Source organism: Clupea harengus, chromosome 26 (assembly GCF_900700415.2).
Source record: "Clupea harengus chromosome 26, Ch_v2.0.2, whole genome shotgun sequence".
NCBI lineage: Eukaryota > Metazoa > Chordata > Actinopteri > Clupeiformes > Clupeidae > Clupea > Clupea harengus.
The window spans coordinates 12339241-12355488 of NC_045177.1; the positions used below are offsets into that span (position 1 = coordinate 12339241).

The 16248-nt window shown below is 41.1% G+C and overlaps 2 protein-coding genes across 2 annotated transcripts in view; both read right to left on the reverse strand.

Moving 5' to 3' along the window:
- Positions 1–1234: 1234 nt before the first annotated feature.
- On the reverse strand, positions 1235–6308 carry slc22a7a (solute carrier family 22 member 7a). The gene is made up of 10 exons (XM_012835981.3): positions 5931–6308; positions 5364–5467; positions 5090–5244; positions 4123–4291; positions 3885–4002; positions 3645–3754; positions 3262–3476; positions 2682–2790; positions 2128–2334; positions 1235–1374 (listed from the first exon to the last, which is right to left on the reverse strand). The coding sequence occupies exons 1-10, from the start codon at positions 6306–6308 to the stop codon at positions 1293–1295; spliced, it is 1647 nt and encodes a 548-aa protein (XP_012691435.2). The 3' UTR covers positions 1235–1292.
- A 3101-nt stretch (positions 6309–9409) lies between these two features.
- ttbk1a (tau tubulin kinase 1a) overlaps positions 9410–16248 on the reverse strand; it is a 33278-nt gene continuing 26439 nt past the window's right edge. Inside the window, 2 exon segments of the mRNA XM_031563561.2 lie at positions 9410–10525; positions 12188–13605. Of these exon segments, the coding sequence (XP_031419421.1) occupies positions 10114–10525; positions 12188–13605 (1830 nt within the window). The 3' untranslated portion in view covers positions 9410–10113.

Below are 16248 nucleotides of genomic sequence, written 5' to 3' on the forward strand. Positions count from 1 at the left end.
CGCAGTTGCTCAAGGAACGAAGGAGCAAGGACACTGACTGATGCTGCGTTCGAGACAAAAAGTCGTTTTCTCTGAGGTCCATCTGGAGAAACGCTCTGAAACGCTAGTTAACTAGCTAGTATTTTTCTTAGACAAACAAACAGCATGATAACGGGGTTTGTGGGGTGGGAGTGGACTATGAGTATAGTTTCCATTGACACCAACTTAGGCATAACAGAATGGAGGAAACATAACACAAACAAATCAGTTCTGCCAGGTCTGTTTTGGTATCTTGGAGAAGTTAGTCGCCACTGGCTTAAGACATTCTTCCCTTTGACTGTCCCCACTATCAACTGACAATTTTCGAATTTGTGTGTGTGTGGTCTGTATCCTGATTCTTTGCCAGGCCGTTCTAATACGGGCTCTCACCTCCACTTGGTAAGAGAGTCTGCATCTATCAGACTTGCAGCTGTGGAGGGCGCTCCTATTCAAAGGCGGAGGGATGTAGGTAGGTCACATGTTTTCCATAGGTTTTAGACATGGCCAAAGTTCCTGTTTCCCCTAATCATAATGTCTCTGTTATGACCTCTTGGTATGACCTGCCAACCTACATAGTTTGAAAAGAGGCTAAGGTCACATTTTGTAAGTATTTGAAAAGTAAGTAAGTAAGTAAGTAGGCTGAGACTTTATTTATATAGCACATTTCGTACAAGAGTTGCAGTTCAAAGTGCTTTACAAAAAATCAATAAAAGCAAGCAGCAAGAGCAATACATGGAGTTAAATAATGATCAATATATCGTATCAGAACCTGATGTTCCGATAAGCTTCTTGAATTACTAAAATCATGATACAAGGTATAAAAGGTATAAAAGGAATAAAACCCTTCTGAAATAGTAAAAATAGTGAAAGTTACAGTTAGTATCAACCCCACAGAAAATTAATAAAATGCTTTGGTAAAAAGATAGGTTTTAAGCTGCTTTTTGAAAGTGTCTAGCGTGTTTGCTTCCCTAATATTAATGGGTAATGGGGGTTAAAGGGGGTTTGTATCAGCCAAATAAATAAATGCATTTTAGTCATGCCTGATGTCTTTAATGGTTGCACATGATACAACAGACAGCATTGAAAAAGCATATAATACGTCATTTGTACGGGGAGTTAAAACTCCATGAGAGGCAACAGGAATATATGAAAAAGGTTCTTTAGACAGAATTAGCTTTTTTAAGCTACATTACTGAATCTTTCCTCTTGCAATTCTTCTTTTCTAAGCTACATTACTGAATCTTTCCTCTTGCTATTTGCTTTTCTAAGCTACATTACTGAATCTTTCCTCTTGCTATTCTGCAGGGGCCGCTCAGCTCCACCTCTGTAGCCTGGCTCCTTGAGGCACATCTGTGTCTGAGATAGAGTGATAGAGTGATAGAGTGATAGAGAGATAGAGAGATAGAGAGATAGAGTGATAGAGAGATAGAGTGATAGAGATATAGAGTGATAGAGAGAGAGAGATAGAGTGATAGAGAGATAGAGTGATAGAGTGATCGAGAGATAGAGAGATAGAGTGATAGAGAGAGAGAGAGATGGAGAGAGAGATAGCGTGATAGAGAGAGTGATAGAGTGATAGAGAGATAGAGAGATAGAGGGATAGAGAGATAGAGTGATAGAGGGAGTGATAGAGAGATAGAGTGATAGAGGGAGAGAGAGAGATAGAGTGATAGAGAGATAGAGTGATAGAGAAATAGATTGATAGAGTGATAGAGTGATAGAGAGACAGAGTGATAGAGAGATAGAGAAATAGAGTGATAGAGAAATAGATTGATAGAGTGATAGAGAGATAGAGTGATAGAGAGATAGAAAGACAATGATACATAGAGAGTTAATTACTGTATATCAGCAGCAGAAGATTGACATTTATTTTTCATCTGTAGTTCTGATACATTATATGATCGTCCAGTGCAGTTGACAAGACATATCATGAAAGGGATTATATAATATAATATATTTATATAATCGGCTGCTTACAATTGTGCAATTTAGTGGTGTTACCAGACTTTGATACCATTCACACCACCTGCTAACTAGAGTATTCAATCCATGAAGCAAAATACAGCGAATAAATCTAAAGTGATGAAGATCTCCCCTGTCAAATGTTACCTTCCTTCCTCCACGTCCAGTATGTTTTCAGGTAAACGCTCGTTCATAGTCTCGGGCAGCAGGAACACCACACTCCCACCGAGGACAGCCGTGAGAGCAAACACCAGTGCTGGTGCAAACACCCAGAAGTCCTCCAGCAGCATCACCATAGGGGCCAGGGAACCCCCAATGCGCCCGATGAAGGACGTGTAGCCCAGACCACACTGCCTGTGGAGCAATGGAAGAGAACCTGCATGAAGCTGACCAGGTGAAGACTTTTCTTCCATTATTTTCTGCATAAAGTGTCCACACACACACACATTTGTAATTGTAATGAATATATTATTATGTATTTCCAGCAGGTCTATCCACCTCTTGCGCTGCTCATGACGTATACATGCACAAACATGCCAGTCACAAGATCAAGTATAGTATGCACTCATCTTATAGTATGCACTTTATTATGTCCTTTTGAAAATAAAAGGTGTGCTTGGATACCCTTTCTAGATGGTGGGGAGAGGCCCTAGAAATGGCCCTGATAGTGAGTTGTAGTCACCTGCTTGCTATCCACTCACCTGATAAGAGTAGGGTAGAGTTCAGCAGTGTAAAGGAAGGCTGTTGTGAAGGCAGCTTCTGAGAAGCCTTTACCAGCGACCGCTATGCATAGACGCACAACTGTGTACTCTAAAACAGGAAACGAAACACAAATAGGATGATGATATAGTTTACAAGGTCATTTGTGTTAGGTTATAAATGTAATATGTAATATGGTTATAACCCTTAAACATGATCATGAATACACTGCTTGAGTGTGAACACACAGTATACATATGAAATTAAATGAAATGTATATACAGTGGGGAAAATAAGTATTTGAACCCCTGCCGATTTCGCAAGTTTGGCCACTTGCAAAGAAATGTGTGATCTATAATTGTAATAGTAGGTGTATTTTAACAGTGAGAAACAGAATATCAACAAAAAAATCCAGAAAACTGCATTTTATAACATTTATGACTTAATTTGCATTTGATGCAGAAAATAAGTATTTAAAGAATTTAGTGGCCAAACTTAGGAAATCGGCAGGGGTTCAAATACTTATTTTCCCCACTGTAGAATGATGCTGGCTTCATGATTTGGAAGATCTTGAAATGATACCTGTTGGTATGACTGCATTGACTCCTATTAGTGCCCCCGCTATAATGAGGGAGTACGCCTGGGCATTCCTCCTGCCAACGCGATCCAGAGCAAAATATGTGCCCACTTTAGCTGGCACCTCAATGGCAGCATACACAAAATGGGTGAGGTACATATTCAGACCAAACCCTGTGATGTTCAGGCTGATGCCGTAGTAGGTGAAGGCCACAGCAAACCTGAGATGCAGGAGGGGGAGGAGGAACGGATGGTTAATGGAGAGGAGATGACAGAAACATGGATACAAGCTGGTGCCTTAAGAATATTAGTTCTTTTAAAGTATAAATATAATGGAGGTTACATTTAGTCATTGACCACTTAATGATATTGAGTTGGAAAATGTATACCAGAACAATCCAGAACAAATGGTTATTTTTCTTATCTTCTGTGTCTTCCAAAGATCCAAGTAAGTGTAGTCCTTATTGGCAGCCTCAGTAACAGTGACCTTAGAGAGAGTCTACAGGAGACAGGGGGAGACATTGACACAGCAGCACTTTTTAAAAACATTTACGGTAAAATGACATGACAGTTAGAATTATGTAACCAGAAAATGCTTTTTTTTTATTATTTGTATCTCTTCTTCTGACCTCTGATGCCAGTTTGGCTGAGTGCTTGCCGTTCATCTTGGCACACTGCTCCAGATAAGTCTTGGCCTCTTCTACCTTGCCATTAGCAAGAAGCCATCGGGCGGACTCTGGGATCCACCTGCAGTTCAGAGTACGTACGGCTGCCCATGTCAGAAATCCCGCCAGTACACTCTAGTCATTCTCAGTTCATTATCTCTGAGTATCCCTCTGCCACCCCTGACCAGCAAGAGAATCTCACCACCAAGACAAGATGGCCGCCAGGCAGGGTGACGTCACCACCAGCATGAGATGCCTCCAGTCTCGGATGCAGTAAGCCAGCAGGGCGAGCAGCATGTTCCCCACACTCCAGGCAAGGCTGATGATAGTGCCCGTGAACGTGCGGTGTTCTGTATCTATCCACTCGATACCTGTGTGAGGACCAACAGCTGATTAGACAGCGTTCTGTTAGCATGCAGGCTACATGGAAAGCACGGTGAGACTAACATTTCCCAAATCTAATGAATACCATGTGAGAAGATGGAAAAATATGTTGTATGCATCCCCAAGCAGGTTTGCAGCACCTTTCACTGTGTGTCCATCATAACCCTGGTCTCACTGTATGGTATTACAGCATAAACTCTGAAACACTAAATGAGTGAGTGATGTGGTGGTCGGAGAAGTCAGGGGGGTATTACTGAGGGACAGAGAGACAGAGGGGTATTACTGAGGGCCAGAGGGGTATTACTGAGGGCCAGAGGGGTATTACTGAGGGCCAGAGAGACAGAGGGGTATTACTGAGGGCCAGAGAGACACACAGAGGGGTATTACTGAGGGCCAGAGGGGTATTACTGAGGGGTATTACTGAGGGCCAGAGGGGTATTACTGAGGGCCAGAGGAGTATTACTGAGGGCCAGAGGGGTATTACTGAGGGCCAGAGAGACACACAGAGGGGTATTACTGAGGGCCAGAGGGGTATTACTGAGGGGTATTACTGAGGGCCAGAGGGGTATTACTGAGGGACAGAGAGACAGAGGGGTATTACTGAGGGCCAGAGGGGTATTACTGAGGGACAGAGGGGTATTACTGGGGGCCAGAGAGACAGGGGGGTATTACTGAGGGCCAGAGGGGTATTACTGAGGGCCAGAGGGGTATTACTGAGGGCCAGAGAGACAGGGGGGTATTACTGAGGGCCAGAGGGGTATTACTGAGGGCCAGAGGGGTATTACTGAGGGCCAGAGTGGTGATTGACATTCCAGTCAGAGAGACTCCACAGAGGGTTCGCATCACAGCAAACATGGCGTACGAGACGGAGAAAGCAGACGCCACGCCAAACACGGCGCTGGCTACAAACGACACCAGGATCAGCGGCCTCCGTCCAAACCTGAGAGCAAAGATTAATGAACACTAATTAAATATGACCACGCCTAAAATAACACATATTTGTTTGGGAGAATTCCTATTATCTACACTAAATCAAATTTGAACTGTGTGAAAACATACTTATCTGACAAGTAGCCGAAGATCACTGCACCAAGGGTAACTCCGATGAAGAAGAAGGTTGCTAATGCTTGGTTATATTTCTTGTTGTCACAGACCAAATCCCACTGTTGACAAATGAGTTCAAATAAAGATTGTGTACAAACATCTGCAACATCCATTTCTTCATTCAATTGCAGATTTCAATTCATAATGGGAGAAAAAAGAACGTCTGCCTTCTCATCTGTAAAGAATGTTTCACACTTTACTGAAAGTTGATTGTGCAAGATTCAGTTACTGTTTCAGAATGAATCAATTAAAAGTCCAGGCTTATTGAACACTTTGAGTGAAAATATTCTATGATCCAAGAAACAGTTATGTAAAACAGTCATTATGTTTATTATTACAACATATTCAGTTGACAGACGCTTTTTAAAAGCGACCTGCAAATTACATACAACAATCAAGCTACAACAAGTCTAAGAGACCCATAACATACTGTTTGTTGGTTATCGTACGTCACTTAAAATGAAGTAATTGAGTAAACTAAAAACAGTGAAATGCAAAACACACTGAACACTCGGGCCCTACCTGGGTAGCGGTGGTGGAGGAGAACTCTGTTCGGTTGTAGACCCATCCATTTGGGCAAGCCGATCGCACTGTCACATTTGATCTGTTGTAGAATGCAAGTTCAGGATCACCATATACTTGGCAGGAGCTCAAAGATCCACCAGGGTCCAGTGGCAGATTCAGGGTCAGGGCATCCTGGCCAGCCAGAGCCATCTGCCCATGATGGAGCTCATCGCCGAGGTGTGGCAGGGCACAACGGTGCGGTGGCACGCCAGAGATGAAGCTGTGTAAGAGGAAGTGTAACGGCAGGATGACACGCGGCAAACACAGCAAGTGCAGGACAAGGAACTGGTACTTGGAGAAGCTGCCAACCTCCTCCAGGACCTCTTCAAACCTCATTCTGTGGACTGTGAAAGGAAAACGAATTTGATGAAAATGTCTGTGGTAGTGGCTTCAGAGATTGTGTTGTTTTCCCCTCTTTCTTCCTATTAGTCCACAAGAATCAGGAAAAGAAGAGAAAAATTGTGTTTAGTATTTTTCAGCTCAGTCTGCCAGAGATCTTCTGTTGGGGGAGATTGGTCTGACTGTTGAAGTTCTGACTTTCTCACTGCCATCTCATTCCATTCCTCATGCTTGGATCACTGGGTTGCAGAGAGTGGGGGCACACACACACACACACACACACATAGCTCTTTGTTTGAAAGTTAGTCAGTTAGTCACAACTGTTCACCTGACCACAGGAGCTACATCACAGTACTCTACACATTTTCAGTACTGTGCAGTTTTAGTAGGAAAATGTTTCCATGTATTGTCCTCAATTTCTCAAAAAAAAATGATTAACTAGAATGTGTGCAGCAATACTGTATGAGAGACAGTGCGACAGGACAGTCACGCTTTTGGAAGTAATCATTAATAAATAAAGTTTATATGGAGGAAAAGAGTGAAACTTGTCTAAAAGGAGTCCCCTGGAGTGCTTTGGAACAACTTCAATTTGCCTAGATACCACCACATGATTCTCACAAATGTACGATACTGAAATGTATCACTTTTTTTAGAGACGTTTCTTGTATCACATGTTAATCACAACTATTTGCTTCATGTGAGACACTGGCCAACTCTATGTGCATGCGCCTCTCTATGTGCATGCGCCTCAGAATGCTAACAAGACAACATAAAAATCTACCAGGTGGAAATATCTATATTTATTGGAATGATAAGGATATGGAGATAAAGGAAAGAGAATAAGTGTGGCTCCGATTCAAATTCACACCTACAGTGAATTTAAAATATGTGTGCAAAGTGTGACAACTGATGTATAAGCAAGAGTCATTTTTCTATTCTGAGTGAATCTGCAACAAGTCGTCATACAGATGTAATAGAAATATTCAACTTCGCTTAGTTTCATGATGATCAGTGTTGCAATGCAGATGGAGGTTCGCAAAAGATTATATCCAGCAAGTCTCTCATCTGCATGAATCGTATTCTACTTGAGATCACATATGGAGCTACTCTTACGTTCCAGCTTTGATTTCAAAATCATCTTAGGCAACCTTGCAGTGACCTCTGTGAGTTCATGAAAAATTGTCCCACATTGAGTAAACCATGTTGGTGTGGTTTAAACAGAATGCTTTATAGTATTTGTGTTGTTTTTTAATGTTGGTGAGGTTTAAACAGAACTCTATATTATTTGTGTTCTCTTTAATGTTGGTGTGGTTTAAACAGAACTCTATATTATTTGTGTTGTTTTTAATGTTGGTGTGGTTTAAACAGAACTCTATATTATTTGTGTTGTTTTTAATGTTGGTGTGGTTTAAACAGAACTCTATATTATTTGTGTTCTCTTTAATGTTGGTGTGGTTTAAACAGAACTCTATATTATTTGTGTTGTTTTTAATGTTGGTGTGGTTTAAACAGAACTCTATATTATTTGTGTTGTTTTTAATGTTGGTGTGGTTTAAACAGAACTCTATATTATTTGTGTTGTTTTTAATGTTGGTGTGGTTTAAACAGAACTCTATATTATTTGTGTCATTGTTTTAATGGAAAAGCTAAAGCATGCATAGAATTGTAGTAAACTGACACCAAAATAACATGCTGTTGGAATGAAGAAATGTGATTGGTTGGGTACACACGTAACTTGGCCAACACAAGTATGACACTTCTGTACTATGAACAAGCGTCTTTTTGAGATAAGCAGGACACCTACAAGAGAAATCCTGAAATATACGATATATACATGCCTGGTCACCCAACATGACGAATACGATGTGTGTACTATATTTGTCTTGAGGCGAGATACAGTCATCAAAGGAGTGATGTCAGTATGTGTCATTGATAGAGCAGTTTACAATCTCATTGGCAAAGTGCGAAGATGTTACATCCTATATATGTTTTTATGTGATGTGATTATGTTGTGTAATATTGCCACTGAATTGGATATATGAATCTACTGTTGTACACAATGAGGCAAGTTTCCCTTGGAGAGTCAATGATGAAAAGGAATAAAGTTGACACTATATATCCCTGGAACTGACTGCATCAAATGACTTCACTGCTGGCATGTTGCTTCCAAATGCACCATCAATGAATACAGCCTTTACATAAAACCACTGGGGTAAAACCCTTATTTAGGTATGACACGGATTGATTCATTTCAACATCGGAGTGATATTCTTTGACATAAGAGTAAAGTTAAACTGGAGATTAGGCATATCAGATGTCATTGTTAATTACAGATTGTAGATTAGTGGTGTTCTTCATATTCAGCCCTCCACTATAGTTAATAAAAACAAAACTCTCACATATTCCTAACAATACCTCCTTTGAAGATATCTCATATCAGTCTGTGAAAATTGACACCATGAAATTGGGACCACCTGACTTCAACAAGCTTCACGTGCAGTTTTTTTTCCCCTTTTATGTGAATGTGGTAGAATGTCATGTCAGACACAGATACACAGATCACATACAGAAGTATGGATGAAAGCACACCTCCTAAATCACCTCCCAAAATTCAATAATATCCAATATTTATATGATAATATAATGACCAATATTTGCATAAATGATACCCAAGAAAAGTTTGTTCTTCCCAAACAACATAAAGTTCAGTGTAATTGACATGTAGGAACACGGCTGCTTAAGCATGGCTTGGTGCATTTAGAAAACAATCACATTTTTCAATAGATCAAATTTAGACCAATCAGAGTCCTGCATAACTGAAGTATTGAAAGGCGTTGATGTATAATTGAGTTGAGAATACCTTGGATATTTGATATTTGATATTTGTTTTGTTCAGGCAGGAAGACCAAAGAATGGAAAAGTAATCTGCTATAATCTGAGAAGGATAAAATAACCTTATAAGGATAAAATAACCTTATAAGGATAACATAACCTGTGCAAAGACATCAAGGACCCAACCCACCTTCTAATGCCCTCTAAAGATCCTAAACAGTCATCATTTACATCACATGTAAAAATACAAATATCTCTTCACAGAATGATTGCAATGGCCTTTATACAGTACTCAAGTGAACCATGACCCATACACATCACTTCATCACCACTGAATCAGGAACACGAGGAAGGCAGGCATGTCAAATAGTGATTTCCAAAAAGGGATTATTGTGTGTGATGTGGATGTGTAAAATAATACTGAACATATATACATATATTTGTGCTCACTGAATGTGTCTTGTGGACCTATCCACCATAAGAAGAGTGATTGTATAAATTGGAGAAGGCCTTGAGGGTTTGATAGGGCTTTCTCCATCTTTTGGTAAAAAAAAGGTTAGTGTTTCAAAGGTGCAAGTTTGGCATTATAACACAGAATTTGCCAAATATTTTATGACCATGTTTAGACTTGAAGAAATTGAGGAAATAAAAAAAAGCGATCTGAATCTGATCATGAATGATAATCTAGGGATAATCAGGAATATTAGAAGGGGTACGTTTACAGATAGCACCATATTGGCAGAATATAACACATAACCTGTGGCAATAGAATTCTGGAAGCTCTTGTTAAGGAAAATAAAACTAGAAAATACTGTTTGGTAACATAGCAACACGTCATGAAACAAAACTAAGTGATTGTTTTGTCCAATGGGGTATGCCTGTTCTTTCATCTTTATATTTCAGGCAACATCTGTTTATTAACTTATATAACACACCCCCTCAGTCCATCAGATGAGACCCCACGTGTGTATCATCTATCAGATATTGCACCGTCTGCTTTTCTGCCTCTCGCAGCAGCTGTGGCTTTGGGTGGTTTCCCAGAAGGCATAGGCGCTGATGGTTGTGCTGTGGCCTGGTCCTTAGACCGACTGGCAGGAGCAGTTCTCTGCCGGAGGGGCGCGGTTGTGCTGGCTCCATGTGGGGGTCGATGTCTCTGCACCTCTGCGGCTGGAGGATGAGGGCGTGGCCTATATGGTGAGGGACTCACTGTCCTGGGGGTGGTGCCAGTGCTGACGGAGGTGTTTGAGCGGGTCAGGTTACCGTGGAGACGCGTGTGGACGCTCCCACCAGGTCTGGAGGGGTGAGGAGTGGAGGGGGTTTGGGCGGATTTGATCTTCACCTGGTCAGGGGGGCAGGGGGTTGACAATTTTTTCACTGGAGGGCTGAAATGAGAAACAAATTGGTCAGAATTTTCACTCATTTTCCCACCTACACGGGTCATATTAACATTGACATCCATGTGTATTGCTCTGATTGATCAAAACAGTATTTGTGAAAGAATATGTCAGTGATCTGGGAGCAAGACCTGTAAGAATCTGTACTTCTACAATCCTATCCCACTGATATGACGTTTGTAGAAATTCCCAGTACTGTTTGTCTTTAAAAGGCATGTTATTCCATTTTCCTGTCTTTTGAATCGGTCACTGTCTGTTAATGTGTCCTTATTAACAACACATATATCGGTGTAAACAAAGCTTACTGATAGGCTACTATGATACTGTGAATCTTTAGTATGCATTGGTAAGCTTTGTTCATACGTAATTAATACATTTGCTATCAAGGGAACACCTTTAATAGATGAAAACTCTGAGTACCTGCATAGTGAAAATCAGTAATGCCTCATTCAGACCTTTTTGACTACTTACATGGTCATGTTCTACTTGTTTATTATGTATTGCTATGAGAAGGATTAACTTCAGTATGATTTAACCATTAATAATGTGCAATGCTTTAAAGGCATGAGAACGTTTAGCTAGCTAACAGCAAACCTGCCTTAAAAACACCAACAACAGTGCAGTTGGCACAGAGAAAAGCTGAAAAGCTGATGCATTTGGTGATTTTGTACCCAGCACACAGAACTAGAAAGAGACTAGCCTGAGCTGCTACTGGAAACGACACATGTGCTTTCCCTCGCCTTTGCATGACCTTGTACTATGCTGTTTATGCTAGCTAAAGCATTATTGATTTACTTTAAGGAGCCTTCTGCTTACATGTCAATGCTTTTAATATATGCCTAATATATATATATACCTTGTACCATCCAACACAAATTGACAATGTCATACAAATTGGGCAGCAGTGGTACAGGAGGTAAAGAAGTTGTTTAGTAATCAGAAGGTTGCTAGTTCGATTCCCTGCCGAAGTGTCCTTGAGCAAGGCACTGAACCCCTAATTGCTCCTGATGTGCAGTGTGCCATCAGTGTAAATGTAAAATGTGTATACATTGTAAGTCGCACATATGTAAGTCGCTTTGGATAAAAGCGTCTGCTAAATGACTAAATGTAAATGTAAAATTAATTTCTAAAAAAATACCTGAAGAAAACCTGAAGTTTTCATTTGTTTTACTGTGGGCCTTGTTTATGCTAGCTGAAGCATTATTGTAGGATCCTTCTGCTAACATGTCAATGTTTTTAATTTAACAAACAAATTAAGAAAGAATATAGTTATTTAAGATATTTAAACTTTTTTTTAAACAAAATATACTCTGCTAAAAAAAAGCAATAGAAGCCATCATGGGAATTGTAGTGGTGTTACTGGTTACAGTGGTATTGTGTCTGTTTTAATGGACACTATAACAGATGGTCTCTCTTTGTAATGTGTGCTGTGAAGTTAGATAATTTCATACCTAGACTAAATGAACATTTTCAATGGAAGTATGTAATGGCTGCCTATACAAACCATTACATCTTAATGGAATGTCCAAAACCACACTAGCATATGCAATGGAGATTATTAGCTGATGAATGTGTGATGGTTTCTATCGTTTTTTCAGTAGTGTAATGTTCCTAACAGTGTTCTAAAAGTTCAAAGGTCAGTTAACCCACTGGCTGCTTGCTGGTGCTCTCCTGGAGTTTGCCAGAGTCACAGGCAAAGGACTAGTGGCCACCTTCGGAAGCACATCTTTTTTAAGAAGAGTTGCTGGCTGAGGGATCCTACTCCGCCCTGCCCTCTGTCCCTTCTCCTCTAAGGGGTGTGGATGTTCCTCTGAGCCCCTGGTGGTGGACGGGGTCAGAGACGCCCCCCTGGGCTCATCCACAGAAGACACCACACAGGAGGAGGATTTAGTCCTGGAGGCCAGCCTCCTACACGGGTCCTTCCTCTTCTGCACATTAAGGTGAGCTTGGCTGGGCTTGTCCTGGTCCGTTTGCTTCCCCTTTCTGAGTGGCACTTCTCTGGATGAGGCTGGGCCCTCAGCGTTGCTCTGTGAGATCAAGATGGGGATCCGACTCGTGCTCCTAGCGGGACATGTTGATACTACCCTGTGCACCAGCTGTTCATTGAGCGCATCTTCTTTGAGATTCTGCAAGTCCACCATCTCCAGAGATCCCGATCCTTCCAAATGAACTGAGATTAGAAGTGGAGGATCATCTGGTTGAAGAACAGTCTGGTTTTTCAAAGAGTCACTGGCTGCTGTGAGAGGGGGAGGATTCTCTGGAGCCATTTGACCTTCAGCAGAAAGGTCATACTCATGTTCCCTCCCACTCTTACTCTCCTCCTGCTCCCTCTCCTTTGCCTGGGGAGGACTAGAGGACATGACGTTCATGTGGGTGGTTTCTGCAATATGGACAAAAGTGCGCTCCACTTTGGTGACAGTTGGCGATGTATCTGAAGCATGAACGATGGATGTGAGAGAGTGTGGACCACTGGACGTACTGACCACATGTTTGGAGGTGTTCAAGGTGGTGGTGCAGTGTGACGCTCCGATCTCTAACACACCCGTGTGACCTCTCTCTGCTGCTGTGTGAGCACTCTCCGTCATCAGAGGAACCATCTCAAACATCCCATGATCTGCCTCCATCATTGTGTCCATCCTTAAGTCTCCAGGAGAGAAAAGGACGAGAGTTTTAGAGATGTCTTCTAGGTCAGGGTCAGGGTCAACAAAACCCTCAGCCACCGATGATGAGTCCCTGGGGTCCAGCTGGGGGTCATCAGCCATCAGGGTGAAGGGGGCGCCATCTTGGCTCTGCTCAGTGCTCCTGTCACTGCCTCTGCTGTCGGACTCACTCTTGGTGACGTCGTCCTCTTGGGGCCCGCTGTACTGGGTGTCTGGAGGAGTGGCAGCATACGTGCGGCGGTGGTGCAGAGAGCCAGTCAGCATGACGGTGAGGAAGTCGGCCCTCTTGGCCTGCAGCTGGGGCCGGATGTAGAAGAGCTCTTTCTCTGAAGACTGAGCCTGGGTGCGGTAGTCCGTCGGAGACAGCAGAGGGGGGTCATGTGACTGCGTCGCTTTCGATGATGAAACCTACAGGGAAACAAAAATGATCTTACATATGCTTAATCTTTGTCAAGTTAATAATGTGTTCTCAAGCCAAAAAAGACAAGACAGATGAACAAGTTTACTACAGTGTCTATGTTTCACAATGCAGTCAGTATCACGGGAATGCTGAATAACTCAGTCCTATCGAACTAGACCATATGTAGCAAGATGTTTTGCTAATTCAAAGTGACAAAACATATTTGAGTTGCATGACGTGAAAGACAGATAGCAGCGTGTCCAAAGACAGATAGAACACATGAGAAACGGCAACCAATAGCACACTAAAAGAGCTGTCTAATTCACCTCATCAATATTATAAAAGAATGACAGCCATACAAACTATTTATTCCCCATACCAAATGATTTTATTGTTGTTTGGTTGTATACAAGCTTTTTAAGATTGTCTACAATACATCCATGAATAGAAAAGGCACCCTTTTTGAAAGCACGCAAGCGAAATGGTACCCCATCAGATGATCTACTCTGTCCATATGGACTCAACCAACGTAATGGCATGCCTCATTGATAAATAACTAGACTTTATTTTGTTATATCTATGTATTTACAGACCGTATTTATCAAAAATCTTTAAAATACATGCATTACCTGTAAATATTACAAGCATCCTGTACAGTGATGTGTGATAGAAAAGAGATTTGCTTTAATGCTTATAGTACATTTATATCATACATTGAAAACGCACAGATCACAGAGAGCTAATCATTCATCTGCCAACAGATGTTCTGGTGTCAAAAGAAGTTCATTTAAAAGCCAACAGTATTGTTAGGATAGTTCATTCAAAAACCATCACTTTGAGTGCCTGGGCTGACAGATTTATGACTGGGGGTCTGCTTATACATTTTGGTAATAGATACAATGATGACAAGGAGATATGAATAAAACAATCACTTTTCCATGGCTTAACTACAGCAGTAAAGATATGTTATCTTTGGTCGGTGACCCAATTCACAAGTATAGAATGACCTTCATCATGCACAGTGAAAATATGAATAGCCAAAGGAAGATTCACCAGACATCCCTCACTTGTACTTCTATCAATCAATCAATCAATCAATCAATCAATCAATCAATCTGTTGTTTAGATTCTGTAAATCAACCCTAGAAACGTGGAACACGTTTGTCAATATTTCGTCCCTTTCAGCCTATTCGCCTTCTGTTTCCTCCCTTCATTTCAAGGAGCATTTCTGATCATATGCATTCCTGTTGGATACATTTGTCACACAACAATCTTTTCAAATACTGAATGAGACAGGATAATAGAGGTTCAGCAATGATAGATTCAACTTGAGTTTAGGCAAAAATGTAAAAAAACAAAAACAAAAAAAAAGAGGGTACATTGGATACATATCTGTTTAATTGACTTTCAAAACTTGAAATGAAATGAACTAGTGCAACAAACTGTAATGGTTAGAAAAAGAAACATGTTTTTTTTTTTTAAGGAATCCAAAAGACGACATTTCTGGACATCCCTCAAAACATTCATACACACATAAAATATCCATACACATCTTGACTGTCTTCAGAGCTTACCATGTTCTTGCTGAATATAACATGCAAAAAGATCATGTAAGAGAACTTAATTTCTTTTCTTTGCATTTATATATTTTTTTTTTTGCTGAAATGGGAAACAACATTATTTACAAATGCCTCAAAGAGGGAAGAAGTGGTCAACAAGTGTACTCACATTGCCTCTTATCCTTTTTACAGTGACCAGTTATTGAGAGTGTTACACAGATGTGCAAACGAAGTGCAAAGATATAGCAGCTTGACCTTGCGCATTCCAAAGTACATTCACTTAGTAAGAACCAAGGCAATGACTTATGGGTAATCAAAACAGGAGCTTCAAGCAGATTCCACTACAGTGACATGGTATGAGAAAACAGTCATTATTGCAAACACTCTTCTATCCTACCGGACACACTCAAGAGCCTGTATACAATCCAAAAGAAAAGGCTATGCAACTGAAAGAAAGCATCAGCCAAGGCTATGTGAAATGCAATACCTGCTATGCACAGACATGAAGTGACTGTATTTTATTAGCTTGTATTTAAATGCATTGTCTTACATTGCCTACTCAGCAATATCTAATGTGTCGAATCCCTCTAGTGCATAAAAGGACACTTTGGTATCAGTGAACAAGTGAGACCATCTTCGTGACATCTCATTCACTATTGCCATGCAGAAATCTTTTTCTTAGATTTAAACAACGCCATACTTGCTTTTAATAAATCATGAAAATCCCTTTTTTTTGTGTTAAATGTGTGCAAACAGGAAGCTACTAGGTTGAGCGAATGTGAAAGGCAAAACTAAATGAAATGAGTGGTGCTTGTCTTTCCCACTGTAGCCCTTGACGCAGGGGACCAATAGAAGTCTCCAGTTTTACCGGACTCACATTGTGCTTCCCCTGTGTCAGAAATCAGTGGCATGAAGCACAACTAACACCATTATCAACTTACAGGATCTTGATGACTGGAAACCTAATGACACCAACATACTTCCAAGCGCTGCTGTGCCACAGCCGCGGGCTGGGAGGCCTTCGCCATGTAGGTGCTTCCTCTGCCTCTTGCCCTCATCACACCTACACACATATATCCTGCTCACTATGCC

Bases quoted from the DNA above. Each gene is read 5' to 3' on its own strand.
- slc22a7a (XM_012835981.3), bottom strand. From the start codon at position 6,308: ATGAGGTTTGAAGAGGTCCTGGAGGAGGTTGGCAGCTTCTCCAAGTAC. The intron at 3,477-3,644 runs GTATACATTTTC...CCTGCATCTCAG, and splicing joins ATTTGTTCTGGATTGTTCTG to GTTTGCTGTGGCCTTCACCT. The intron at 1,375-2,127 runs GTAACATTTGAC...ACTCTATCTCAG, and splicing joins CTGGACGTGGAGGAAGGAAG to ACACAGATGTGCCTCAAGGA.